This window comes from Nomia melanderi, chromosome 1 (assembly GCF_051020985.1).
Source record: "Nomia melanderi isolate GNS246 chromosome 1, iyNomMela1, whole genome shotgun sequence".
Classification (NCBI taxonomy): domain Eukaryota; kingdom Metazoa; phylum Arthropoda; class Insecta; order Hymenoptera; family Halictidae; genus Nomia; species Nomia melanderi.
Genome location: NC_134999.1, coordinates 1480401 through 1507894, shown reverse-complemented (window position 1 = coordinate 1507894; position 27494 = coordinate 1480401). Strand labels below are relative to the sequence as shown.

At 32.0% G+C, this 27494-nt stretch overlaps 2 protein-coding genes across 7 annotated transcripts in view; one reads left to right on the top strand and one right to left on the bottom strand.

Moving 5' to 3' along the window:
- LOC116433303 (sphingomyelin phosphodiesterase) overlaps positions 1-27494 on the bottom strand; it is a 100765-nt gene that overhangs the window by 13028 nt on the left and 60243 nt on the right. For all 6 annotated transcript variants that reach the window (XM_031991376.2, XM_031991558.2, XM_031991301.2 and 3 more), the window contains exons 2-8: positions 27256-27354; positions 21885-22096; positions 17145-17441; positions 14285-14677; positions 12249-12421; positions 10817-11179; positions 7372-7564 (exon numbers count right to left, since the gene is read on the bottom strand). In XM_031991376.2, the coding sequence (XP_031847236.1) occupies positions 7372-7564; positions 10817-11179; positions 12249-12421; positions 14285-14677; positions 17145-17441; positions 21885-22096; positions 27256-27328 (1704 nt within the window). In that variant the 5' untranslated portion in view covers positions 27329-27354. The remainder of the gene's footprint in view (positions 1-7371; positions 7565-10816; positions 11180-12248; positions 12422-14284; positions 14678-17144; positions 17442-21884; positions 22097-27255; positions 27355-27494) is intronic.
- On the top strand, positions 3437-4892 carry LOC143174907 (uncharacterized). The gene is given in 1 exon segment (XM_076370774.1): positions 3437-4892. A coding segment is annotated over 1 exon segment (873 nt). The 5' UTR covers positions 3437-3706; the 3' UTR covers positions 4580-4892.

The following is a 27494-nucleotide window of genomic DNA, read 5'->3' as shown; positions in this document are numbered from 1 at the left end:
CGAGAGCAAAAAATTTTCCCATTGGCCGCTTGAATTCAGTAAATTTATTATTGTTCTATTTTGGAAATGGGATGTTCTCATTGATTAATGAGCTATGCACGTAAGCACATTATTTTGGGCGTGGGAGTGACCGTGCCCTTAGCGAAACAGGCTCCGCGGATATGTACTGTGAACAGACATCTGTTCACCTATCCTACGAACTGAAGGGGCAAGTGCGGCAAGAGGACGCGGCCACTCGCGATGAACGTTGACGCCTCGATTTCGACCGTTTTTATCATTGGATGATTCGCGTAAACGAAGCTCGCAAATGAAGCAGAAGACGACGAAGTGAGATACAAATAAATAATTATTTAAAACAGAACGATCGTGAAAAGCTTTCTCATAATTATTATGAAAATTTATAAAATAATTAAACATTGTATATAGACATAAGAAGTGACTGGAGTTCAGGTCTATACAGACCTCAAAGTTCTGTGCACGCGTTCTTCACGGAGATTTTCTTAACCTGTCCGAAAGAAAACCGTTCTCACGCTTCCCGCGGGGGAGGGGTTCCTTTTCAGAAATGTCTGCAAAATCCAATGCTGCTTAGCAAAGTCGTGCTAGCCAACAAACTTTTCGTAGAAATGTAACAGAAGTCTGTACAACGTACGCGCATCTACCCTTCTTTAATCTTTCATCATCGCACAGCATTTAATGAGACGCAAAATTCAAAATTTTTATAGCTACATATTCGGGCAACTCTCCTCTATTTTTTATGGCGAATTTTAACTGCTTATCGTTTTTAGTTTTCACGTAACACTTGTTTCTCTGAAAAATTCGACTGTTTTTACAAAAACCTACTTTTTTCGAAAATTGGATGTAACCCAGCAATTTGGTTTTCGGATTCGTATTTAGGGTGAGGAACTCTGTAAGGACCACCTAGTTGCTATTACAAAACAAAAATCGTGTTCCACAGTGTAATTGACACCCATATTCATTCCCTATCGTTATATTGTTAACAAATTATTTGAAAAATAAAATATATTACAATGATTGTCATTAAAAAATAATAATTTTTTCGTGAAAATTTTACCTCGATTACTTCTGTGGTTGAAAAGTTATAGCAAAATATCACCTATTTTCCCAATCCTGTCCACTGTGCGTAAGTTGCTGCGAACCTGGCACTCTCGTCTGAGTGGTCAGATTCAATAGCACACGCCTTGTCCACGCGGATTTTCGGTTCTGGTATATGGTTCGCTGAGACGGTCACGCACACTAATCGAGTCGCGCGAAAAAGAACGCTGGAGTTCTTGCTTTGAAATTTCTTTACTTCTTGCTCTTCAGAAAACCACTCACATTGTTCTATGTAATATCATGATATACAAGGTGGACCCCGAAGCGTGATCAGCTTAGATTATACAATTGCTAGCAGTTCGATCGGAAATTTTCTTAGCTAAAATAACATGGTTTAAGGAGAGTTTTAAGATGATTGTACTAAATTTTCTGTCAACCCTTTTTCCCCAGAGTTGTCAAGGTCATCTTTAGTAGATATCATTGAATGTGTCCCAAGGTGCAGAACGAAACATGAACAAACAGTACGCGAAGGATCAAGTTAATAATGACTAATAATAATCTGTCAACAGCTCCAAAAAGTGTACAACAGTTTGGCTTGCGATTCCTCTTTAATAATCTTTAACCCTTTGCCTTACGATTTATTTCGACTCGGATGTTCCTGATTACGATACTTAGTTTTCTTGCAATTTTATAGATACAGTTATTGCAAAGGAAATTGTAGTATTACGAGTTCAATTAAATTTACTTATGAAAATAGGGAAATTATTCTGGTTACGATATGGCAGATTTGTAAAATAATGTACAAAATCAATTGTCGCGCGGAGAGCTCGTGGGGGCGAGACTCGTAATTTCCACTCAAGGGGTTAAGAATCTTCAAAACTCTTCCAACTAACAGTTTTCTTCAGTCTTTTTAGATTCAGGAAAAGATGTTTGTTATGACGCTTGTCGAATTCGTCTCAGTATCCCTTAAAAAATGAGTGTAAAAAAGTTGTAGGTTTACTTGTAAAAAACTGAAGATAACCTTGATAACTCTAAAGGAAAAAGAGTTAACAAAAAGTTTGGTAGAATCATCTTAAAGCGCTCCTCGAACCATGTTGCTTTAGCTTAAGAAATTTTCAGTCGAACCGCTAGCAGCAAAATAATCTAAGCAGATCTCGCTTTACGGTCCACCCTGTATAATTCTGTACACAACCAGTTTTACGTAGAAACGAGAATAACGTTTGTATATTTGCGGTCTCCTGTAAATACGGTGATCCTACTCCTTTGCGAACTGGGACACGAGATCATAAATTCGGGAGTTCTCGGGACCGCACAAGACAGTAGGCCGACTTACCGAACAACCATTCCTGACGTCACAAGTGCCAAGTTCGCAGCAACTGACAGTAAGTGAAAGAGAATACGACAAACTGAGATACCAAAAAGAAATTGTCTTAACCAAGATTTCTGTGTGCTACTGTGACGGCAACAAGCTGGGGACCCGTGTTCGTCGTGTGATTAGTTTAAGACGAAAGTGTGTTTGAATTAATGAACCGGGTTGCGCGCTGCGCGATAGCGTCGAGAGGATCTTTAAAATCGCAATATTTTCTTTTTATAGGATGTTAGTACAACATCTTAAGAGTATGGTGCCAAAGTTTTAAAGCAAAATTCGGAGCCCTTCTGATGCTATACCCCATAATCGGGACTCATAGGCGGTAGCCCACCGCAGGTATATATTCACGCGCTCGAAGCGGAGGACCCGCCTTTCATAATTCCCTCATTTCAATCATTGTAAACATGTTACTTTACACTGTTTGCGTTATACAAGAAAAATTATCATACAGCGCGATTTCCTATAGCTCGAATTTATACAACTCGTGAAATATTAATTGCGTTATACAGGAGTCTACTGTACTTGTATTTGTTATTCGTCGCTTTCATGCCGTTGCTAGGTTTGAAATTTTGTATTTTTAGAAAGTTTTATTGCAGGGTCTTATGCGAGTCTGGTCAGTGTCAGGTCGCGCATTTGGCAACCACTTGTACATGTTAGGGTTTTCCCCCGTAGACTAAGGTATAAAGTATTGTTCTAGCCGGTGACTCCAACTTTTACCGGAGTTTCTTCGCGCCTTTTTGCTAAAAATGGCTTGCTTCCTGTCCTTTTCTAGGACAGGGTATATAACCCTGGTAGAGTGGAGAAGCAGAAGCATTTTCTCCAGAAACTTTAAAGTAAACAGTCAGTGTAGTTCCGAAATCTTGCCCGTGTGAAACACGGTTTTTGAAGTTCAAAATGAGTTCTTATCCGAAAGGAAATAGGGAAGTAACGTCTCGAAGATCGAATCCGCGTAAAAAACGTTTCCACGGGAATCAGTTTACACGACAAGAAGGTGGAAGTACAGAACCGAGTACAAGTGCAAAAAAACTCTCCAGCAGCAGCAGTGATGATATTCATTGGAATCCCTTGCACGCATATAGGTTTATTGAATTTTTCACTGTTTTTACTACACTGTCAACTCTTCTTATCTGCCGTGAGTGTAAACAAAGTGTCAAATTTGAGGAGAGTGGAAATCGGGGTCTAGGTTTCAAGCTTGTTGTTCTGTGCCGCTGTGGGCGTAAAGATATCAATTCAGGACCGCTTATTCATAATGGCTATGAAGTAAACCGTAGAATTGTATTCATTATGCGCCTTTTAGGCATTGGTAGGGAAGTACTAAATTTATTTTGTAACCTTATGGACATATGCGACGGCTTGAGTGAAAGTGCATATAATAAAATTATTGAACATATTTACTCAGCTACCCAATCAATGTTTGAGTTTTGTTCTAAGAAAGTCGTGGACAAAGAAAAGCAAGAAAATGAGAAACACGGGAGACCAATTTTAAATTTCAAAGTATCTGGTGACGGCACTTGGAAGAAATGCGGCTTCAAATCGTTATATGGAGTAACGACGCTCATAGGTTATTATTCTGGCAAAGTTATTGATTTAGATGTCAAAAGTAATTACTGTCAAGGATGTACGTTCTGGAAAAATAAAATGGATACTCAAGAATATCTCGAGTGGTACGAGGAACATTAGGAAGAGTGTAGAAAAAATCACGAAGGCTCCGCGGCTAAAATGGAAGTTAATGCCATAATAGAAATGTTTTCGAGATCAGACGAAAAGTTTGGAGTAAAATATGGTAACTATATAGGAGATGGAGACTCGAAAACTTTCAAGGCAATTATGGATGTAAATCCGTATGGAGATAACTTCTAAGTTACTAAGAACGAATACATTGGCCACGTCGAGAAAAGAATGGGCAGCCGGCTTCGAAATATTAAAAAAACAAAAAACCTCGGTGGAAACGGCAAGCTGACTGATGCGCTTATCAGGAAACTCACCGCGTACTATGGCTTAGCCGTACGAAGAAATATTCATAGTGTGGAAAATATGAAGAAACCTATAATGGCCTCGTATTATCACTTATGCTCCACCAAAGAAAATCCAAGGCACGAACACTGCCCGGTAGGAAATGACAGCTGGTGCAAGTGGCAGAAAGCTCTAGCTACATGAGCAAATTTGGACCTTATAGAACATCCTGCACCACTGCATCCAGACGCGCAGTAGCACATCCTACTAATTTACGAAGATTTATCTGAATAGAATCTACTTGAGAGGTGGTTGGGCGGACACACTCAGAACAATAACGAGAGTTTCAACTCAACTGTTTGGCGCTTCGCTCCAAAGTACCTGCATTCAGGAATAAAAATGATTGAAATTGCAGCATATTTGCCAGCTGGCTTATTTAACGAAGGATATGCTTCAGTTTTAAGAACTATGAGTGTTTTGAATATTGTAATTGGAAAACAAGCAAAAAAATACGCCGACAAAATCGACGAACAGAGAATAATTCGACAGGAGCGACGCACCTCATTAACTACCAAAGAGGCTCGAAAAGCAAGAAGAGAACAACGTATGGAGGAAAATCAGCTCTATGAGGAAACAGAAGGAATATTGTATGGCGCAGGAATCGCAGACTAGCTGCTAAGTCATTGAAAGTATTGAGTTATCACTTATCGAAACTTTGAACGTGTTTATCTCAAAACTACATTTTCGAAATCGGTGGAATCAATAACTCAAAAACTACTCAATCGATCTTGCTGAAATTTTGCACACATATCTATAACAATATTGTCTTATATATGAACTTAGAGATATGAAATAAATTGTAAATAAAAGTATCTTTTTATTGCAAAATATAGCGAAAATTTCATGTAAAATTCAATGTTTCTGTTTAAAAGCGTGTCATTTTTTCAATTTTCAATATTTTTCACTTTCTGTAAGTTCATCTACAACCTGTAAATGTTAATTATCGAAATATGTCTTGCTGGTTTGTTTCAGATCAATGTAGCCAAAGCTAGAGCTTCCACTATTTAATAAGACGCAACACAACCTTCCCGAAAAACAGGGACATAACTCCGCCATTTTTAAATATTTTGAAAAACAAAAAATACGTTGTAATAAAGAAAGGATATAATAAAGGATAACCAAAGTTTCAAAAATGTAAAACAATCCTTTCCTTTTCAAAAAACTGCATAAAGATAAGCTCGTTTTCATCCGTCTAAAGGTATTTCCTCCCTTCAAGTGCTTCAATAAACGTGTCTTTTGAACTCGCGTAAATTAATTAATTTAATTGCCAAATTGGGTTATTCCTTTTCCTCCCCTAAGCGAAGCAGATCTTACCCCTATCTATATTTTTCTATCTCAACCGTAAACGTAAAAAGGTCGAAGGGATGCTCAAGTTATATGGCGCATTTTAATTTGTCTGTGAAAGAAATTGGCGTATGGCATACAAAAGGTTGGCCACCCTAGGTTTAGAGTGAAAGTGAACTGTGAGAATGACGAAAGAATGATTTTGGTAGGGATGTGTCAGCGAGCGAACGGTTAGTTTGTAAGGAAGGACTAATAGAGTATTCGCCGAGAACGGTCACGCGAGCTACGCGGGTTGTACCCATCATCTTGGCAATAAAGTTTAATTCAGCTACGAACTTCTGTCAGATTTCATACCATCCGACATTTCCGATTTCGATTCTGCCTCAGTACAATTTTCCTTTATTTTTAAGGCATTTTCTAGGTCTCTAGTAATTAAAAATATTCGTGGTAGCTATGTGTACCATTCGGGACGAAAAAGGTAAATAGCTTTACGAGAAGCCGTAACCTATTCTTCTGAAAGTAATGAATATGAAATCGCGGCTACAAATAATGAAGAAGTCCCTGTCGGTACAGGAATGCATCGAAATTTGAAAAAGGCTTTAGATAGGCTGTGACTCTTCGTCGTATTATAGGTTTTTTCGATGTGTCCTTAGAACTTTCGTCAATTCAACTACATTATTTATGTTTTTGATGAGAGTGAGCATTGAATATATTTTTAATGGTGAGAAGGCATCCGTTGGTGCAGTCCCCTCTATCGCAGAAGTCAGTTTTCCTGAGAAGGACAGCCATTTTTATTGCACGCGCTGAGCGTCTTTTTTTCTGTGTCGTTCGGCAGTTCGCAATAAACGTTCAAGCAACGAACAGCGTTCTTGTTTTGTAAATCACCTTCTTAAAATACATACTAATAAATATACAGTTAGTTTGAAACTCTGTTGTATTTAGTCTAGCAAATAAATATTCAACAGTTTTGCGTCTCTAATAATACGTCCTCGTTAACCGAACATTTTTTCACCAAGTAGACACACCTGTGTCATTACGACCTTCCTTAAAATGATTGGAAACATTTGCTTTTTACTATTCACATTGGACATGTACATACAACAGCGATAGTGACGCCGATTAAAATTTGATTTTGTTTTCTGAGATGTCATTATTATTATTTTTCGTTAAGTTATGTGAAATAAATATGTATTTCTAAAACTTAACTTATACCAGCGCTTTCCTCTTAAATGTTTGTATTTTGTACTGAAGGAGTCTATCTACACGATCTTCATTTGCATAAAACGAACCCACGTGAAACGAATACTCCGCGTACATGAAGGGTCAGGTGTATATTAACACATTGTTCACCGGTCACGAGTTAACTCATGTTCACATTTGCATTAGCAATTTCAATTTTTGAAGCGCAGGGCAATATAGCATATTGCAAAAGCAAAATATTCAAAGTTATATAGAAGATATGCTCAAAAATTCATTTCAATTCATTCTGTATAAATAACGTATATTGAAGTTTATTTAGATTGTCTCACTTTCATATTTAATTACGGAATAATAACCAGTGACATGGGATAGCTTCTGCGTAAAATTACCGGTCAGTAATGTGTTCAAATGGTTAATATTGATTACATATGAAGTGAATGAACACGACTTACTCTAGTTGTTTTCGGGTGATCGCCATCGACATAGTATATTCTGTACCCTGGATTAAGATCAGCATAAGGCGTAACTGATGGTCCAACGTAAGCTATACTGAGAGCTCTTCCAAGATCAGTTGTATCATAGAACAGCTGAAACTCGTCGTAGTGCGTGTGTCCAAAAAATTGTGCTGTGATGGTAGACTCGTACCTAATTAAAATATTCAGGAATTTAAATGAAATCTTAATTAAAGTTTTAAATATATGCCATACAGGCATTGTTTCAACCAGTTAACTGCGTTCGACGAGTATACGCGTTGTCTTAAAACGTAAAATGGTACTAATTTTTTCAACGATAAATTATTTATTTCTTCAGATAGACGTGTAATTGTTCGTTTCGCTGTAGTTTTTCGTCAGAATATATTATAGATTCATTCACCCTAAGTTTGACAAGTACACAATTTATTATTTGATTTTATTGCGCGCACAATGAGAGATTTTTGAGACGGAATTCCACAATTAACTGGTTAAAATTAAAGAGTAGGCTGAGGATATTATGCGTTATAGAATTATTTTAGTTGAAGTTTAATTGAATTTCTATTAAAGTACAATAATTAATCTTTGATTTCAGATTTCTGTAAATTAGTATACAGAAATTTATATCTACATAAATATCCGCAATTACTAATGTCTTATAGTATCTAATAAGTATTTAATATATATTATTTATGTATAAGTTTTTGCTGATAAGGGGAAACTGAAAAGGTGTTATTTGTTTAGAAAACTCCAAAGTAAATTTTATTGTGTTAATTGGAAAATAAATGGATATCATTATGATTACAACACTGCCTTATGAATTTTTTAATTTTCTTATATTCTTTAAAATTCAATATACAACTCTTGTTAATTTTTGGTAGCTGAATAGGAATCTGAAAATCGTTTTTCTTCATCATTCTTAACTTGAAGAAATTTTGTCCGAAATTAAATTTTCAACTTGAGATACTTGTTTTTCATTAACTATAAAAGGTATACAAACATCTCATACGAGGAATACTCGCCATTATTAAAATTGTTTTTCAATTTATTATAAAAACTAAGGATATAAAACAAAATGAACATTGTACCACGAGATACAGCCGACAATATTACTATAGAAATAACAACTTACACCAAAAAAGATAAAATAAAATATCAAAGAAAGTTGAATTAAATATTATATTTTTGATTAAGAAAATACGTAATACGTTTGAGAATATCTCTTTTACGAATAACATGTGAATAACGAATCTGAACAATACAGAAAGGAATTAATACAATTGTATTAATGAAACTAGGCGTATTGAGCCGAATGAAATGTCAAACAAAAGATAGTTTTGAGAATCACTGACATTAACATAGATAACATAGATAATTCTGTTGGAAATTTTTATATAAATTTTAATTAAGTATTTATACAGTCATTTTCTGCAAAAAACATTTTTGTAAATCTTTTATACTTAACATATACAAATGTCTGTTTAAAGTTGAAAATTTAATTACTTTTTAAATTAATTTCTCAAAAATGGAATTGACAGAGTAATTTTGTTTCCAGGTTCATTCCAGGACATTCTATAAAACTGTCTCAGTGGATGTTGCAGAGCAAAAATCATATTGGACAACGTAATTAATGCATGGATCTTTGTAATCAAGACCAAAATTTGAGTACGTTTTCATACGTGTTATCATTCTAATTTAATCCTATATTTTATTTTCCCTGAAAATTAGAAAATTAAGTAACAGATCAACAATGCAGAGTGTAGAGTGTCCAGAGAAAAGCAATAAATTGCGACTAATCTAATGAAAAATGACATATGACTAGTGGCAGCGTCGCTAGAAATTGGATATGTAGGTAGATTGTTCTACATGCGTATTATTTTAAAATAGATCACGTTTCGCGGCCATTTCAATTACTGATCACCAACTGTGGGTATTTCATTCATTCAGTGACGATTAGCGTCAATAAAAAATACAAGTTATAAACAATATCATTCGAAAGTCAGGAAGTAATTATAATATGTAACGAACAAGCAATTTCTTGTTTATATCCCGTTTCTGTCCTGCGATTTCATTCTTCATCTGCTCTTGTTGCTACTATAATAGATGCAATAAAATGTGATTAATGAGTGTTTTTAGTAATTATTTATACCATAAGTCGACTGAAACTTTGTGTGTTTGTAGAGTTTAAAAATCATTAAAAAATTAGTGAAAATAGAAACTGTAAACAAATTGAATACAGTTTCATTTTGACTTTTAATCTTCTGAAACCATCCATAACAAATACTCAAATGAATGTAATGTTAATTTCAAATATTTCTTTGTGGAGATGTAAATGAATTATTTCATTACCTGAAACTAATAAAAATAATTCATTTATTTAAGATAAAATTTTGTTATTTAAAATTGCCTATTAATTGTTTAGGCTTTTCAGTTTATTTTAAAAACTTAACATAATTATGCCATTCTATACAGTAGACATTATCTGTAAGGAAATCGGAAACTGAAACAAATTTTCTTCCAGAATGAAAGAATGAAATATTTTGGTATGAAACAAAGTGGTACCAGTGGTTCTCAACATCAATGAATGCATAGTACCATTCTAAAAAAAGCAGTGTTAAGTCAAGGGGAACATCAAGTTTATCACGGAAATATTTTACATTTTGAATTGAAAACAGTATCAGTATAACGTTTTAATGGTTCCGTGACATGATTTATGATTTATTATAAATTTTATTTCTTGAAAAAACTTCTATATAAATATACACACCTAATATTACGGAGATGGATCTTCAAAGATTAAAAGTAAAAAGAACGTATTTTTTCTAATTTGTGTCTTGGAATAAAGAATAAATTTATTTATAAATGCTTCGAAATAAGTTGCGGACATTCTGTTTCTTAGCTTTGAAAAATATTCTTTATTTAAATCATTCGTTTAGAACGTTAATAAAATATTTATAAGAGCAAAATAAATAAAATAAAAGTTTGGGTCAATGCAAGAAGAAATTTATCTTATGTCCTTGCATATCTGTTTAAGTTACCAAAAGCAGGTGAATATTTTAAATCTAACATTAACATTAAAAATAAAGGGAATGTGACGCAGATTTTCAGAATTCGAAGTTTTCTTCATTCTCATTTCAAAATATGGATGAAATATAGGACAGCATCTCCTGATATAAATATTCTGCTCTATTTAATGTATGTAATTCATTTAGAAAACTATTTGATGCAATTCTGTAACTTTTTAAATTAGTGGCATCTTATTTCTTTATTTTTTTAAAAGAAGAAAGGGGAAATGGTATTGACAAAAAGAAACAAAAACTTTATATATTTATTATAAAATGACCGATTACGAGAGAAGAATATTATGGAAGAGAATGATAAGGGAATGTAGATTATCGTGTCATAAAACTAATTTTAGTTTACTAACCGATTGATGATATGGTAATAGTTTCTGGACCACACCTTCAAACAGTCTGAATGTCCTGGTGGTATATGTCCAATAATATGAACTTTTTCACCATTCATTTCAGCTCCTTGTAATTCATAGACGAGCCATTGTAATTCACTTACTGGGTCTGTACTGTTAATTAACAGCCACCAATTTTTGTTATTGCAGTAATTCATATTGACTGAAAGTATTCTGAAACCTGGACGTACTAGGACCGAATAAAAAGCACCTCTGCGAACAGTGTGTGAAACGCCTGCAGGTAACCAGCGTCTCCAGTGCTTATCAAGGGCGTCGTATAACCATGATATACTACTATCCTTCGGAGCAAAAGAAGGTGGAAAGCTGAAATTAAACAAGTTCGTTATAATTCGTTTTTTTGTTGGAAGCTTGTTAGTCAAATATTATCGAAGTTAAATAATAATAATTACTTCAGTTACGTCATATCGTCCATAGAAGTATCTAATCAGATTACATTTTTTTTCATTCTGACTTCTACGTGTAAAGAAAGTCTGGTTTGTAAATATTATTTTCCTCTCTAGCATACCAACGTAAGTTATGTAAGGTTAACGTAAATTACACAAAGTGTAATAATAAAATGGCAAATGACAAATAAATAAATATTTAAATTGTAAGAGCCAACTCTTGTGTGTAGCGCGGCATCTTTTGTCGGAAGCCGATACAGGACGCTCAGAAATTGAGACACACGTGCAGAAGCGATTCCCGAAAATGTTGTTTTCTGTCGGTAACCAAGAAAAATTCGGACACACGTGCGGAAACGGTTTCGCGGGATTGTTGACGCGCCCTCAACGCAAGGGCGCTTAAAAAGGCGTCAAAGACCAGCCCAGTCATTTTAATAAACTAAATAATCATCAAACAATGTATTTTTGTTCGACAAAAACCATCCTGACCCTTTCGAACTTCCGCTTACAAAATGTTAATCGTAACATCATGCAGCTTTTAATTAAGTATCTGTTATGTTCTGATGTCTGATGAAGTTCGGGTATATCATAATTATAATCATATTATAATCGTAATTAATTATAAAGTCTCTAAATATAAAACATTTCACTCAATAATATTACGCTTTCAAAATTTCTTATTTTTCTAACTTTTTTATAAGATGGATCGCATGCTTGAACGTAAAAACATGGAAAGTGGTTAATGAAAACAGCAGCATTAAATTATCAAACAATATTTTCACAGTACTAATTATGTTTCTCGTACGAGTTTTTTTTAATAATGTCGTTAATTTTTCGACTGAAATTGTAAATTGGAAATGTATTTAAATACGAACTTCTATTGCAAACCAAAGGTTTCAATGTTTATAAGCATAATGTCGAAAAAACTTCAAAGGTTAATAGTTCCATTTTGTAATTACAATACAGTTTTGGAATAAAGAAAAAGAACGTACCTATTGACAGGAGCACTTTCATGGTTTCCTAGAGCTGGAAAGATTGGTATTCCAGGAAACTTTTCAGTGAGCTGTGCTACAGTCTCGTCCAAAACCTTCAAATTGTCTTCCCGCGTTTGCGCCCAAACATCATGGGGTGGAATGTCTCCCGTCCATAGAATATAATCTATATCCTATGATAAAATAAAATTTTTAAATTACAAGATATCCTAGTCTAATTTTTCTAAGTAAATAATATCTACTGTCCAAATATAATTATATTACATAAAATGTATCGAACTCTTTCGATATTTACATATGCAGCAATTTCCACGGCAAAATAACGAAAAAAAAGATAATAAATATAAATTTAAGAAATTTTAAGACTCTGTGAATGAGACTTAAAAATTTACACTTTAATCATTCACAAGTTGTAAACGTTTTTCGAGATAATCAGTTAAAGTTAAATTGCTACAGAAGCTGAAGTATAAATCCTAAATAACAACAATAACTAGCTAACAAAAGTGATTGTGAGGGCAACGTAATTCAATTTAATTAAGTATACTACATTTCTTTACATGACAAATAAGTTTTTCAAAGAGAAACATTTTGTATATTTACAATATCTTTTTATGGCGTTTTTAAGTTAACAATGTTTACATTATATTCCCAATATAGTGACAAATCGTTTAGTCATCAGCATACAGTAAAAAGGTATCGAAATATCCTGCAAATATCAGTGATAAATAAGTTAAGGAGCATTTTCAAATAAGAATTTCAAGAAAGTTAAGAGATAATTTTGATATTTATGGAATAAGAGTTATTATACTTTATAATTTACTAATAACAAAGATTTTCAACAAGGAAAAAATGCAAGTATCATTTCCTAATGATAATTTCTACTAATCAGATACACACTGTATACTGTGAGAAAGTTCCTTGGATTTTGTACATTTTGCAGACTATAAAATGAGAAAAATTGATGTTTCGGATATTGGACATTTATTTCGGTTTTAAATTTCAAAGTAGAAAATGTAAATATCTAGTAATTGAAAAATGTATATTCAACAACTGCGAAAGTCTGTTTATTAATAGTATTAAAATAAAAGTTTTAAAGTTAACATTTAGAGGGCTTTTCAAGATAATCACAAGATGAAATAAATGTAATTATGATTCGATATGACGTTTTTTCATATTTTCCATCTTACTTACGGAACACTTCATATAAATTACTTAGCAGCTATAAAATTTAATGGTCTATGTACAAGTTCGTTGTTTTATTATAATAATTACTCGATTCCTATTAAGCATCTGAAAATATTGTGAATGAAACTGTTATTTCCAAAATTCTTTACTTTCATTTTCATATAAAACAGTTCATATACTCGATGACGAAATTTAAAATTGCGAAATTGTTGTATATAACAGTAATATTTGTTTAAATTGTGTATAATATCTTTCGTTATTAGTTTTGAAACGATACGAATAAAGGTTTTACATGTCACCTTTTGTGTTATTAATAGGTATAGAGTATTCCTATACCTATCGGATGAAATATAATAGGAAAACAATTTCAAAGGTCTATGTTGAAGGTAATTTTTGAGACACTTAACCCCTTGCCTTATAATATCGTGTCAGACACGCGGTGAAGATTTCAAATAGAATTTAACGACCATAAATATTATTCATTTCATTTGAATTCAAATTAAGTATAACTCCTCTGTCATAAATAATCATGCTTTAGGGCAAACGTTGGCATAGAACATGCCTAGGACTTTGCTCTTATTTTCAATAAATGATTAATAACAAAATCATTATATCGATCACGGTTCAGAAAGAAATCATAAGACAAAGGGTTAAACACTTTAACCGTTAACGTAACGAAATGTAACTGTAAAAGTGAAATTCTTTATAAGCAAGTCATGCAAACGCGAAAAGAAGCTGGACTGGTATTAAAAAAGGAATTTAACGCGAGATTCGTAAACGTGAAATCGCTATTTCGAATTTTTTAATCGCGTTATACGGGGCTCTACTGACAATTTAAATGTATTACTTACTAAATGCGTGTCGGCGATATGTTTGAGCATATGTTCGACTGTTCTTTTCGGTGTGTCACATTTCCTGTAGTCTCCCCAACGGCCGGCAGCAGCGGCCGAGTTAAGTGGTGCTCCATTGGTAAGTCTACAGCACAATGGTTCATTGCAATCCGCGTTTGCGCCCTCTTGATAGTACGGATCATAATGTGTATCAGAGATGTGAAGCACTTTGAAGGTCGGTACACCGTCTTCCGGCGGTATAGGCGGTTTAATGGGCGGTTTATTCACTGGTGGAAAAGCTACCTCCCATTCGTGTAAAGGATTGTAGGTATCGTCGCAAGCGTCGCCAATTATGAAGCTGCAGATTTGCGGTGGACCCATATTTACTTGTTTTAGAACGTAAATAACTTCCTTCTAAACAAATGTAAAATCACACAGAATTAGATTGAAAGTTATTGCTAAGGTCGAACCTCTTGTCTAATTATTTTTGCCAGTTTTGTAATGTATTTATATAGACAAAGAAATGCTCTAAATTATTAGCACTTTGACGTTTGCACGCGTGACAAAAATACTTTTTACAATATATCTTAATACAAGACAAAAATGTTTTGAAATTTCGAAGATACATGGAAGTAAATGTAAGATTTTCTATTACAATAGATGTGATTTTATTACTTTTCACTACACTCAATATTTCGATGCTATTCGACGGCATAGTGTTAAGAAAGTATTATATGTAGTAGATATATGTATGACCAATTGGGAGATGATTTGATGTCTAGCGGAACGTCACAGAGGCAACAGGTGATTTTCTATTTTATAGTTTTATAGTTTTTGCAAATTAACGATCGAAAGTATTAAGAATTGGAATATAGTACTAACAGAAAATTACTCAGCCTAGTCATCAAGTGATTTTCTAGCAGTATACAATTATATAATACCTTGATTTTTATTCCTGGTTATCTTGAAATTTTTCTGTGTTACTCGGTTCAGTTGATAAGAAATATCTGAGATTAATTAGGTAAGGGACTGAAGACGCATTGTTTGAGTTCTTTACGATAGTTAAATTAACAATACAAATGTCTATTATTGAGAAGGATGCAGGTAAGCCGTATTTCAAATAATATATATTATATACTTTTTACTATGCATTTTTAATCCTGGTATGATTTTAATACAGGCTTGGAAGTTAAAATCAGAATATTAATATAAGGCTCAGAAGGTTACACTGAAATCGAAATAAGTACTGATATTTTTCCGGTTTTTCTCGAAGATATACAGTAATTCTCGCTTAACCTCTTGCCCTATGATTTATTTTCCAACTGTAATTGATACAACAACTTTGTCAGTAATAATTTGTTGAGAAAAGATAAAAATTCTATGCATATTCTACGTCTATGTTTGCCCTAGAATATAATAACTGACAACAGAAGATTAATATTTAATTTGAATTCAAAGGAATTGAGTAGTATTTACGTTTGTTAAATTGTATTTAAAATGTTCACCACGAGTCTCACACGTTGTTGTAAGCCAAGCGGTTACATTCCACAGTTTCGAGTCCCTGCAATGGAATTTACGCGAGCAGAAAAAATAAGAGGAAGCTATTTCCTTCCAGGAACTGACTCGAGCACAGTTTGACAACGGCAAAGAATCGATATAGTGAGTGAAAGCGGAGAAAATATAGTCAAACAGAAACATACAATGAAAACGATTTCAATTGCGGTAATTTAAATCTTATCTTTTCAAATGCAGTGCCAGTAAATTTCTGAGATGGTTGTAATTAAAATGAGTCCAAACACGATGGAAATCAAACTAGTTTTACTGATGTAATGTAATTAACGAAATTAAAGATTTATTTGCTCCAAATTGATCAAACTAGACGGATTTACGTTGTATTTGGACTACTTTCAATGAGAAGAATCTCAACGTTTCATTGATACTACGATTGAGAAGATAAGGTTAAAATGATTGTGATTGAAATTTTCTTCATTGCATGTTAAAGTCGACGCGTGCAGTATTTCTTTGACTTGTGTCTGTCTTTCTTCCCCTCATTGTATTCATTGTCTGTTCATGTCTACTGATATCACGTTGTACTGAGCTCGAGATAGTGAGTAGTGGGGAAGAGTAGAGATGGTGCAGTGGAATTAAGCCGAGCAGATTTCTGTGGAATTGAAGCGAGCATCACGCGAAATCTGTTGCTGCATTTATTATACATTTCAGCAACGAAATAAGCGTTGAGAAACAAATACATATCATTGTTACTGTTTATCAACACCGGTTTGTATAAAGATAACTAGTTAGAATAACGACCATCAAATCATATTCAATTGTTTAAATTTTAAAATCGATTTTCTCGAAATTTTCTCGTTTGAAGAAATGTTGTACCAAGTTTTTGTCTTATTTTTTCACGTAAAATTATTCCCTGTCCGATTGTACTACGATTTTCGATCTACCCTGTATTATTGTTTCCATTTTTAGCGTTTTAAATTGAGAAATATGTAGTGATATATACAATGGCAGTCAAAAGTTCCCAGCTAGATCGTTTTTGGAATTGCAGTCCAAATGCAGTCCATGCCATATCGATGAGTCGCTGTCGTTAATGTTATAATAGAAACCAAGCATTATTTTCTTTTTTAAACACTTTGACCGAAAACCGTTGAACATGCTGAAATATTTATTTCTAAAAAGATATGTATAAAGAATAGATGGCGTTGGTTTTTTTACAGTATCCTCTCATACAATATGTCCTTTTTATGCTATAATAACAAAAAGTTCTTAAAGCCTTTATTGTGTAATAAAAGTTTCAAAAACAATCTAACCGGGAACTTTTGAACGTCACTGTATTATATTGAGAAGGGAGATGTAAGAATATGTAACTTACCCCAAAAAGCAAGGTTACTCCTTGACAAACTCGTGAGCTCTGAATATTAAGGGACACGCAAAATTGGTATATACTGTTCATAATGTCTTCGTCACTCTTTCCAGCCTTTATATAATACTGAAGCAGACCCGTGCCGGCTTTGCACGCTGTACAGGAGACTTTTGACATTACAGATGTTTCGACTTCCATCATAACTTGCTTTAAGTCTAATAACTTTAGAGCTTTGTCTACGAATCCTGAGAGTTGTCCGCTCGGCTGTGCAGATTCCATATCCCATAGCATCCGAGAATAATTGTACTGAAAAATACACCAAGAGAATTAGAACTTACAGTACATTCGACGTTTTAATGATACAAAAAATTTATAAAGAAAAGAAGCCTTATTAATATAATATTATAGGTGATACAAATACACATTCAATTAGATTTTCATTAAATAATTCTTAATCAATTTTTTAAACTGATAATTCAATATATAATAAAAGTGGATGTTTGTAGATCGTTGTTTAACACGTTGAATGCTATGGGGGTCACCGATGACCCTAAAGGGTAACGAACACAAGCGTGAGTCTTAAACCTAAAACTATCAAACAGTTGAAAATGACCGATTCCTGATTTCATCTTTATGTAATTATTAAAAAAATGACAAATGATCGTCTGAAAAATTATTAGAGAAATTGATATAGCAATGCGCAAACTGACCTGAAAATCAATTAAAGTCTGAACAGATGCACTCTTGGAGTTTTTATAGAGGAATTTCAAAAAGTCAATTTAAGTGCTCAGTAGTTTTAGTGTTAATTACGCAGGAATACGGTTCATTTAGCACACTTAATAAAATGTAAAATTCGACTTTGTTTTTAGACACAGTACAAAACAACTACGATGCATTTTTCCTTTTGCGAGAAAAAACTGTCAGTGTATTTCTGCTACAGATTGAGAGAGTTGCTTGCTTACAAAATCAATTTATATTTTTTCCATTCTTCATTCCTAGAATTACACACGTGATTTCATATGTTTATTGTTATGTCCAATAATAAACGATTTGTAAAGTTGTTCCAATAAAACTGTTACAATTTCTTTTCCAATTTTACGTGCCTATACAATTTCAGATAATTTCATGAAACTGAAAAAAATTTCAAATTAAATAATCTACCTAATTCCAAATTATTCGTATTTGGATTTAAAACATAAATTTTTGTTGTGGTCATAAAAATACTGCTTTAAAGTGTAAATTTCAGGTTGTTGTTAAAAACTTGTACATCGTTTATAGTGTACTGTTTGTTTTGATGATAAGTTCTTTGAAAAGTTAATGCACTGTATTTCTATGATTTTATTGTATTATTACACATATATCCAGCCGGATAACGAATATTCATCACTTAACAGATCATCATCAGCAGTTAAATCAGGAAGATTCATTTGGGTTTTGCAGTATATAAATGATTCTTGCTTCTTCAAATCTAAATAAATTAAAATTAAGTTTTCACCAAACAAACATTTCTTAACGGAAAAAGTATCGATATACCCATGGAAGTTTAAAAGTTACATTGTATTTATATAAAAAGAGCACTTCCGCAGATTGTATAAAACAAATTGCTGATCTTTGATCGATATTAATCTAAAAAAAGATCTGGCAGATATGTGTTAATACAGAGTTTAAATTGCGTTTAAATTTGATTAATTTTTAAGATTTAATATCTTCATTTTAACACCCTGTATGTGAAACCCCACTTTCGAACTTTCTTGCTATACTCTGTATATTGTTATTATACAAGAATACAGATAAATACGGAAAGAACGAAAAAAATGGGAACGATATGTATAAGGTAGAGAATAAGGACAATTATGTTGGAAAAAAAATTTGTATTGATCATCGTGCAACTTTCGCGGGGAAAGTCACTGTCATTGGCTTGTATGTATACGAGTAAATATGGAAAGAAAGGACGCATATATACTGGTATCTTCGTCAATCAAGTTGGTGAAAGTATTTTGGCACTAAAAGTGAGAGTCGGCGACATCGTGGAGTTCGATCGAAAAAAAGTCAGAGAAATACGGAAGAACCGAAAGACAAGTTAAGTATATTGTCTATACCTTGCAGAAATTAATAAACAAGATACTCTAATTCCTTGTCGACTTATTTTTTAATTACTTAGTTATTTAATCCAAATACTTAATCATTCCATCCGCATATATAATACTTCAGTAGAGTAATTTAAATGTGACTTCTAACATTTGTCCGTTTATGTCATGATAATCAATGTATTGGATTGCCCTCGTCGTTTTACTTTTCAATGCCTTGTTTATATTACGATGTGCGAATAGGTATTACACATAAATAAACTGAAAGACAATAGAAAACTTCCAAATAAAATGTACAATGTATAATTCAATGAAGTTTTATTTATCGTAGTGAAATCTGTTTTCAGTCTCCATTTAAAAATGCGATCTATTGGCTATCTTAATAAATATGTTGACATAAATTGTTGACTAAATTATTAGTTAAAAATATGTTGACCCAACGCTATTCTCAAAACTCATAGAGAAAGAGAATTTGTCTTTAATTACGTGCGTTAAATTAAAAGAGAAACCAATTTCAATGTACTATGTACCTTAAAAAAGTAATCGAATATCTCTTAGCGTTTGTAGATTATATATTTGCATATATTTAAAGAGATAGTATTCATTAACGTTGGAAAGCTTTCTAAGACATTTCAGTAATTGCTGCAAATATAGAAGAAGTCCTATTAAGAGCTACCTAACAAGGAAAGGTATCGAGTCCGTGAATTCAAAAAATTATGTAACTTCGCGTGTAAGTAGAGTATAAAAAAAAGTTCAAGTTTTTCAAAATTTGGAAAATTTGAAAAATGTTTAAAGATTTTATTTTACAATTTTATACACGTGGAAGAACAATGTATTTTAATAATCCGTAGGAAAGAAAAATTTGCATTTTGTTCAAGGGGTGGTTTGACCCTGTCAAAGTGAAATTCAGCACGAAAAAACATTGCAATGTATTAGACTTGACTTACTCATTTACATGCAAAGTTTCATCATTTTTTGAACTTCCGTGTTCGATACATTTCCTTGTAAATATGATATAGTTACACAGCGTGGGTAACATAAGTGGAATCGCATAAATACTTTCAACATTTATAAGTATATGAAAAAAACTGTATACAATTATTCCTTACAAATGATGGGAAAATAGTCCATTATGTATAGACTGTAAATTCTTCACAGCAATATTTCCACATACTCATAAATGGAGCTAGTAGCTACATATTCTCAGTCTTTTGCTCCATTTTAATGTTTTCAAACAAATTTCTTGCAAAGTATCAAAGGTCTGGAGAAGTATTTTCAACAGAAATTATAGAATATAAAGGAGCGTGGATCAAATTTAATATATTCCAGAAATTACTGTAAGAATATCAAGATAGATCAATAAACATTTTTATGAGTTAACCCTTTGGAACAGTACGTCGCAAAGGAATGATCTAATTATTCAAACAACAAGAGACCAGTACGAAGTTTCCTTATTTTTATTATTTATGCGATCGATATACAATTTAGCTTCATCTGCTAAAGGTTTTGTACATTTCAAAGAATCTTCGTCTGCAAAGAATTCAATATAGTGTGTATCGTATTTCTTTCAATCGACATATAAACTGTACTAAAACTTTGCAATTATTGATCTGGGTTTATTAATAGTGGAAGTAGAAGAATGTTTGACATGTATCGTTCTTTAACAAAGTACTTAACCCCTTGACCCATGATTTATTTCTTAATTAAGATCGATACAACTACCTTGTCGTTAGTAATTTATTAGGGAAAGAATAAGTGTTGACGCTTACATGTCCACCTGTACATTAAAAGATAACGGTTACGAATAGAGTAGTAATACTTTATGTATATTTAAAAAAAAACAGTTGCATCTCTCAAATTCAGTTTCAAATTTTTGTCACAAGTTTGAACCGATATTGTAGGTCAAGGAGTTAATGATCATTAATCATGTCTTAGGATAACTGAAAAATTTAATGTTATTGTAAGTATATTCTATGTACTAGTATATAGAATAACATATTAGCATACAAAATGTTATGTATTAACACGAAGGTTCTATAATATGGAAGACGCATTCAACTATTAATGTAACAATCATTACAGTTATCCTGTTATGTGAATAAACTATAAATAACGGCAACAATAATTTATATACTAATAGTATATCAAAAATGAAATTTAAAAGATAGAAATAGATGTTTCGATGTTGATTTACTTCCATTTAAAACAATTTTTTGTTAAATTACCGAAAGTGTCTGAACGTGCCACACCCTGTATCTGATAGGAAACACGTATGTATATGTAAATACATCGTAGTATAGGCTGTTTCTGATACACGTACGCGTACTTTACATAAAACTGATAACAATCTAGAGAGTGCAAGAAAGAAGTGTATGTATAATATGTAAGTGCAATATTTCAGCAAATCGATTTACTACAACAATGTTAATTGCAACTGGATGATATAATATTACGCGTATACGTGTAACAATAGTATGTTCCTTTTTAAATTTCTCTTTATTTTGTTTTTACAAGAAATACATTTTCAATGTTGCATTCGTCTTATTAAAAATGAGTTTTTAGAAAAGATCACATACGTAAATATAAGAATACAGACGTTAAAGGGAAATACAACAAGAAAAGAGAATAATTATTTTTAAATAATCATAAATAATAGTAATACCCGTTCAAGTTGGTCAGGGCTGGTACCATTAATGACAACAGTTTCTACGGTTGGTGGTAAATCTCTGAGTGTATCAGTGAATGGCAAAATGGTAACATCGAAATTTTCCGCAGCCTTTGCTCTGGCAGCGAACCATTCATCTGCAAGTTGAGTCCAATTGGTTGCAGCTATTTCCGCTTCTCTCTTCAACCTCTCGTCTCGGATGGGATTTCCTATACAGAAAAAAGGAAGTATACATTCACTTTATCTTATTGTAGTGGAAGACTTGTTATAATATTGTGAATCATTAAGCAAATTACAACTTTCAATTTCCTTATCAGTTACTGAAATTAATTGAAAACCTAAACTTTCCATTGAGAATCTCATTTGGTTGCAAACAAAATAGATACTATGTTAGATTAATCTGATCTATATGAAACTATCTATTAAACCTCCATTAAAATTTATAAATGCATGAATTTTGCAGTCTATAAGTTATGTATTTGGAATTACTAATGGATACTAATAACGAATAACAGTTTTTCTAAGAACATCAGAATGAACTGTATAGTGAATGTCCACAAATCTAACGTTAAAATGTAAAAATTCGTCGTTATAATTATTGCAATAATTAATCATAAAAAATAACAAACTTTTTCCACTGTTAACAGATTTTCGTACACTTGCATTGACGCTTTATTTAGATTGTCTTAAAGCGAATTTTTTAAAATAATTACAGCAGACTACTGTGATAATTTGATAAATTACTAATAAATTAATTTTTTAACTTAAGCTGAAGCTTCTTGGTAGCGACCTATAAAGCTATTCGTTGGGATATCTAATGTTTCATAATTAGTCGCACTTCTAGGTTACATTTTTCACTGAAATTACGAATAAGACGACAGTTGAAATAAGTAATAATTTATGAAGAAAGAATCTACTATCTAGTGGCGAATATAATCGTTTTTATTTCATTCTTTCATTAGATTAATATTTCTTTCAATGTCATGAAATTTATTTGAATGGTTGATGTTCGTCGATATTAACTGGCTGATTGAGACTTCATCCATGCAAAGAGAAATTAGGTGCACAGTATTATATTTAAGTTGCTAATTGTATAATGAAATACTAGAATTTCTTTCGCGATTAAAGAGGTTCTAGCGTTTGCAAAAACATCACGGGTCGCATTCGCAATATGACGTGACAAGATTCCACGCGAAAGATGTCACAATATAATTTACTTGGCAGGTATATAACAATTTAAAGTTGATTTGGATTCAGTAGCAGCGCACATAAAGCGAATAACGCAATACACGTCCGTGGCATGCCTCTAATTTTTATGTAACGTTGAAACGAAACAGTTATTATGCCACTTTTCTTTTCAATAAGGCTTATAAAAACTCAAAAATACTATCGAAAATAGTATTTTAGAAACAATTTGATGCCAATAATAATATATAGTGAAAACTATATATGAGATTCCATTTTTAATATTTTAAAGTTCCAATTTAAGTTCAAATTCAAATTCAAGTTCAAGTTCTATTTCAAATATAAGTGATCGTGACTTCTTTGTTATTCTATGATTTTCGCTAAAAATGATGTCTTATCAACGCCGGCTGATAAAATTATTGATTATTTCGTTACGATTGTTGTGTAAAAGAAACATGAATTATGCGTTACTCTTCACTCTTGTATTAGTGTTCAAAGAGTGCATACATCGTGTTGATGTATTTTGTAATATACAATCAAATATTTATTGCGTTATTGAATTTTGTGGTTTGATTAAACAGGATGCCGGACAAATCTGATGTATATTTTCCATACGTTTCGAGATATTTGCCTGCGGAAATTAAATGGGACACGCTATATACGTACTCGTAGCAGATATCAGAATAAATTCCATAATTTCTCTGTTACGGTTGAAGTGTTTGATAATAATCGTCTCTTGTCTGATCGCATAACACACAATTATAAACAGAATCATCGGACCGAATGCAAATTCCAAGTATACTTTCTCTGCAAAAAGAGGTTAAGGGGTTTCAAGTGTTTCGCTCCATTTTCAGCAGAAATGATTAGCCGTTACCAACGAAAGTAGTGCTATAATGTAATCTATATCGACGTATCGAATTTTGAAATATGCTTCATTACTTGAAATTATAATATTACTATTAGTTTTCAACGAGACAAATACATTTAGTTATTTACTTGTTACTTCCATGACAATGTCATTCGACAATATAATAATTATTCACAGAAAAATATTTATTCGACTAAGGAATAGATTATTTGATTTGAGATGATAAAGTGATTCAAGCGCTTGAATGGCAGTATGCTTTGTCTACAAAACCAAATTGTGGGTGTCTATACATTCATGACGTTTTTCAATTCGGAAAATATAGTGAAACAAAAATTTTAGAATAGTGACGGGGTATTTCATACAGCTATGCTGCTACTCGTGTAGGGTGTCCTAAGAGTCACTACACATCTTTCTCAGTATGTTTGATAGGTAATTCTGAATAAAAAGACCAGATATCGAAACAGATAGTCAAATTTCAGTATTGTACTCTGTTGCTCGTAAAGATAAAAACAGGCCATACAAATATTGGCCAAGGAATTCTTCCTTTTCGAAGTATAAACACTTTTTGGCTCACATTGAAAATTTAATAGAATAATTGTTATAAGTGGAATGCCAACCACTACCATGACTTTTAAGGCACCTCTACAAATCCGAATTCGTTAATTTGGATGACAGTTTATGTGTTTGCAGAGTGATTTGATATAAAAATAACGATATGTTTCAGTTGTGTTCAATCGTTTTTTAAGGATATAAAAATTACCCTTAAAGGTAACCAGAAGGTTCCACTTTTTCAACCTAAAAGTATGACAGTTATCAACATATACATTGTCGGACAAAAGTTTGGGATTGATACATCGGTTAAAAGAAAAACTTCGATGTTTTGTAAACAACGTTTATTGGGGGATTTTTGTGTATAATAAAAGAACATAAACGTATGTGTATTAGTCAAATATAAAGATATATCGTTTTTGTTATTTTAGTTTATATATTTATAAGATAGATCATTTTTAATTTGTGACATTACATATTAAATAGTCACAAACGTTTGACTGACAGTGTAAAAGTTATTTACATTTTGTATTTATCTATATGTATATCAATGCATAAGGACTTCGGTAAATTTATTGTCAGTGGTCTCACCACTTCACCACTTTTACAATAAACTGTCAGTGCGACGAGTTCTCTTCGTTACTAAACGACTTTTGTAAAATTGTTTTTCTTTCCCTTTGCCTGTGAATTATTAATTTTTGAAATTCCTTCGTCTTTATTTACTAATAAAAAATTAATTTTTGTTTAGTTGAAAGGTTTTAAATAACAAATCTCGAGAACAACGTTACTTTCCCAAAATATAGGTGAATAATTGTTCATTCTATAGTTCTGTACATAACCTCAACTATTGACCCATATACCAATAAATTGATTGCACCAAATCAATTTATTTCAACTTTGTACTTTCTACCTGCGTAATGTTTTCGGACAAGTTTTGACATTACTGATTGAGTTAAGTGGGGAACGAGCCTTTCACTCAGATTCACTGTCGACCAACAGACATCGGTAACAGTGGATACACATGTAGAACAACGAAAAATACCAACGAAGAGATGGAATGATGAGTATTTTCAATGAATATTTGTGAAACTAATTAATTATTTTCATTGAGAATTTATAAATATAGATTTCATAGTACGTAGTAATGCACACATTTTTCTTCTATATTACCAATTTAAATATTCACGGTATTTTACAATAAATAAAATAATATTAACAAATAATGAAGGAAATATTTGTAAAAATATAATATTATATAAATAAAAAACAAATTGTGGATATTTACAGAGACGTAGATCAACGTATAAAAGAACATCCGATTTTAAATATTGAGGGAAGTTTAATACAAGCAAAAGTTTGATTCCTAATAGTTAGAGAGATACGCTTAACTAACTATCATTTTGTATTTCTTAGCAATATTTTATAAAGCAGTTTTTTTATCCGAAATTTTGGGGCTTACTTTCAGCTCAAAAGCTTGAATATAGGCAATTATATAAAAATATATATCAAATACTTTTCAAATATTCTACATGTATACTGAAGTTTATTACAATCGATGTATAAGAGTTTCCCGATATCCTCTATCAAGGCTATTCTCTTATTGTTATATAGTAACTCTTTTATCTGAAATCTGTGGTTCATTAGCCCAATCAAGAAACTAATTCAATTGACCCTTAAATAATTTCAATTTAATATTCAACTTAATATTCACAAATTAATACTTGTAATAATATATGTTACAAATTCGGGTCCACATATTATTGTAAACAGACGTTTAGCAACGTGAATTTGCTCAAATGTAAATTAAGGTCACAGCTCAACGATGTTAGCCTGGAAAGTTACCTAATACTGAAAACAATGACTTATGAACTGATTATTTGATTATTTCATTATAATCATAGTCAACATTATTAAAAAGTGAAATTGTTGAATAAAAATGATTTATAAATTTTCATTTATACTTTCATCCTTGTAGCTCTGTAGAATCTTTCAAATTTTACGGAAAAATGACGATTATTTATAATAATGCTATTCAATCAAATGATTTAATATCATATTTCTTCCATTTTGTATATTTTGCTGTACGAAATCGTGCGGCATTCAACATGTTAAAACGTGACTATGACTTTTCTTTTTTCGGAGTTATTATACGTGAAATCAAAGATGTACAAAAATGGCTGTACAGAAACACGCGGAGAATTAATACAAACTGTATGTAATGCAAGTGAAAACATAAAAAATGAAATGTCTTATATCGAATGACAAGTTTCGTGAAATCATCGAATGAATGTCATTTTGAACCTTAATCATTTAGATTCTTTAGACTATAATATGTATGAATGTAGTCTCGAAATATTTAAAAAAAATATAAAATTACCTATTCTAGGACAATTTTTCTGAAATAAATCAATAGTGAGTAAACTATGGACTCTGGTGTATATATTACCTTTTTGATTTAAACCATCTACCAACATAGTACTACACTAGATATGATGGAAATTCTGCGTACGAATGACAATCATAATTTGTTAGAATATCGTCTAATACCAAAACGTGCATACAAAATTTGGGCGAAAAAGTTGTATTTGTTGAAGAGAAAAAATTTGTTAATTAATGCTAATGATGAGAAAAGTCTTTAACAATAAGTTTACGGAACGCGTCAGAACGCGTTTACAGAAAATCAATGTTTCGAAAAACAATAGAATAAAGTGTACAATAAATGTCCGTAAACCTAGTGTTAATAAAAATATGGGCAAAAATACGTACCGATTGTAAGTTTCGTCGTGCCGATAAAGAGAAAGAGACATATTCTTAATGTGATCCATTTCTGATTTGGCATTTTAATTCAGGTTCTTTTATATTGATCTGAAACAAAAGATATAGATAATATAAATTTCATATACTTAACAATATACAAAGTTATTAATATATTATTATTTAGCTCAATGTTACTATTGTTTTTACAAAAACGTAAAAGAGAATCTTAATGTTTAGGGAAAACATGG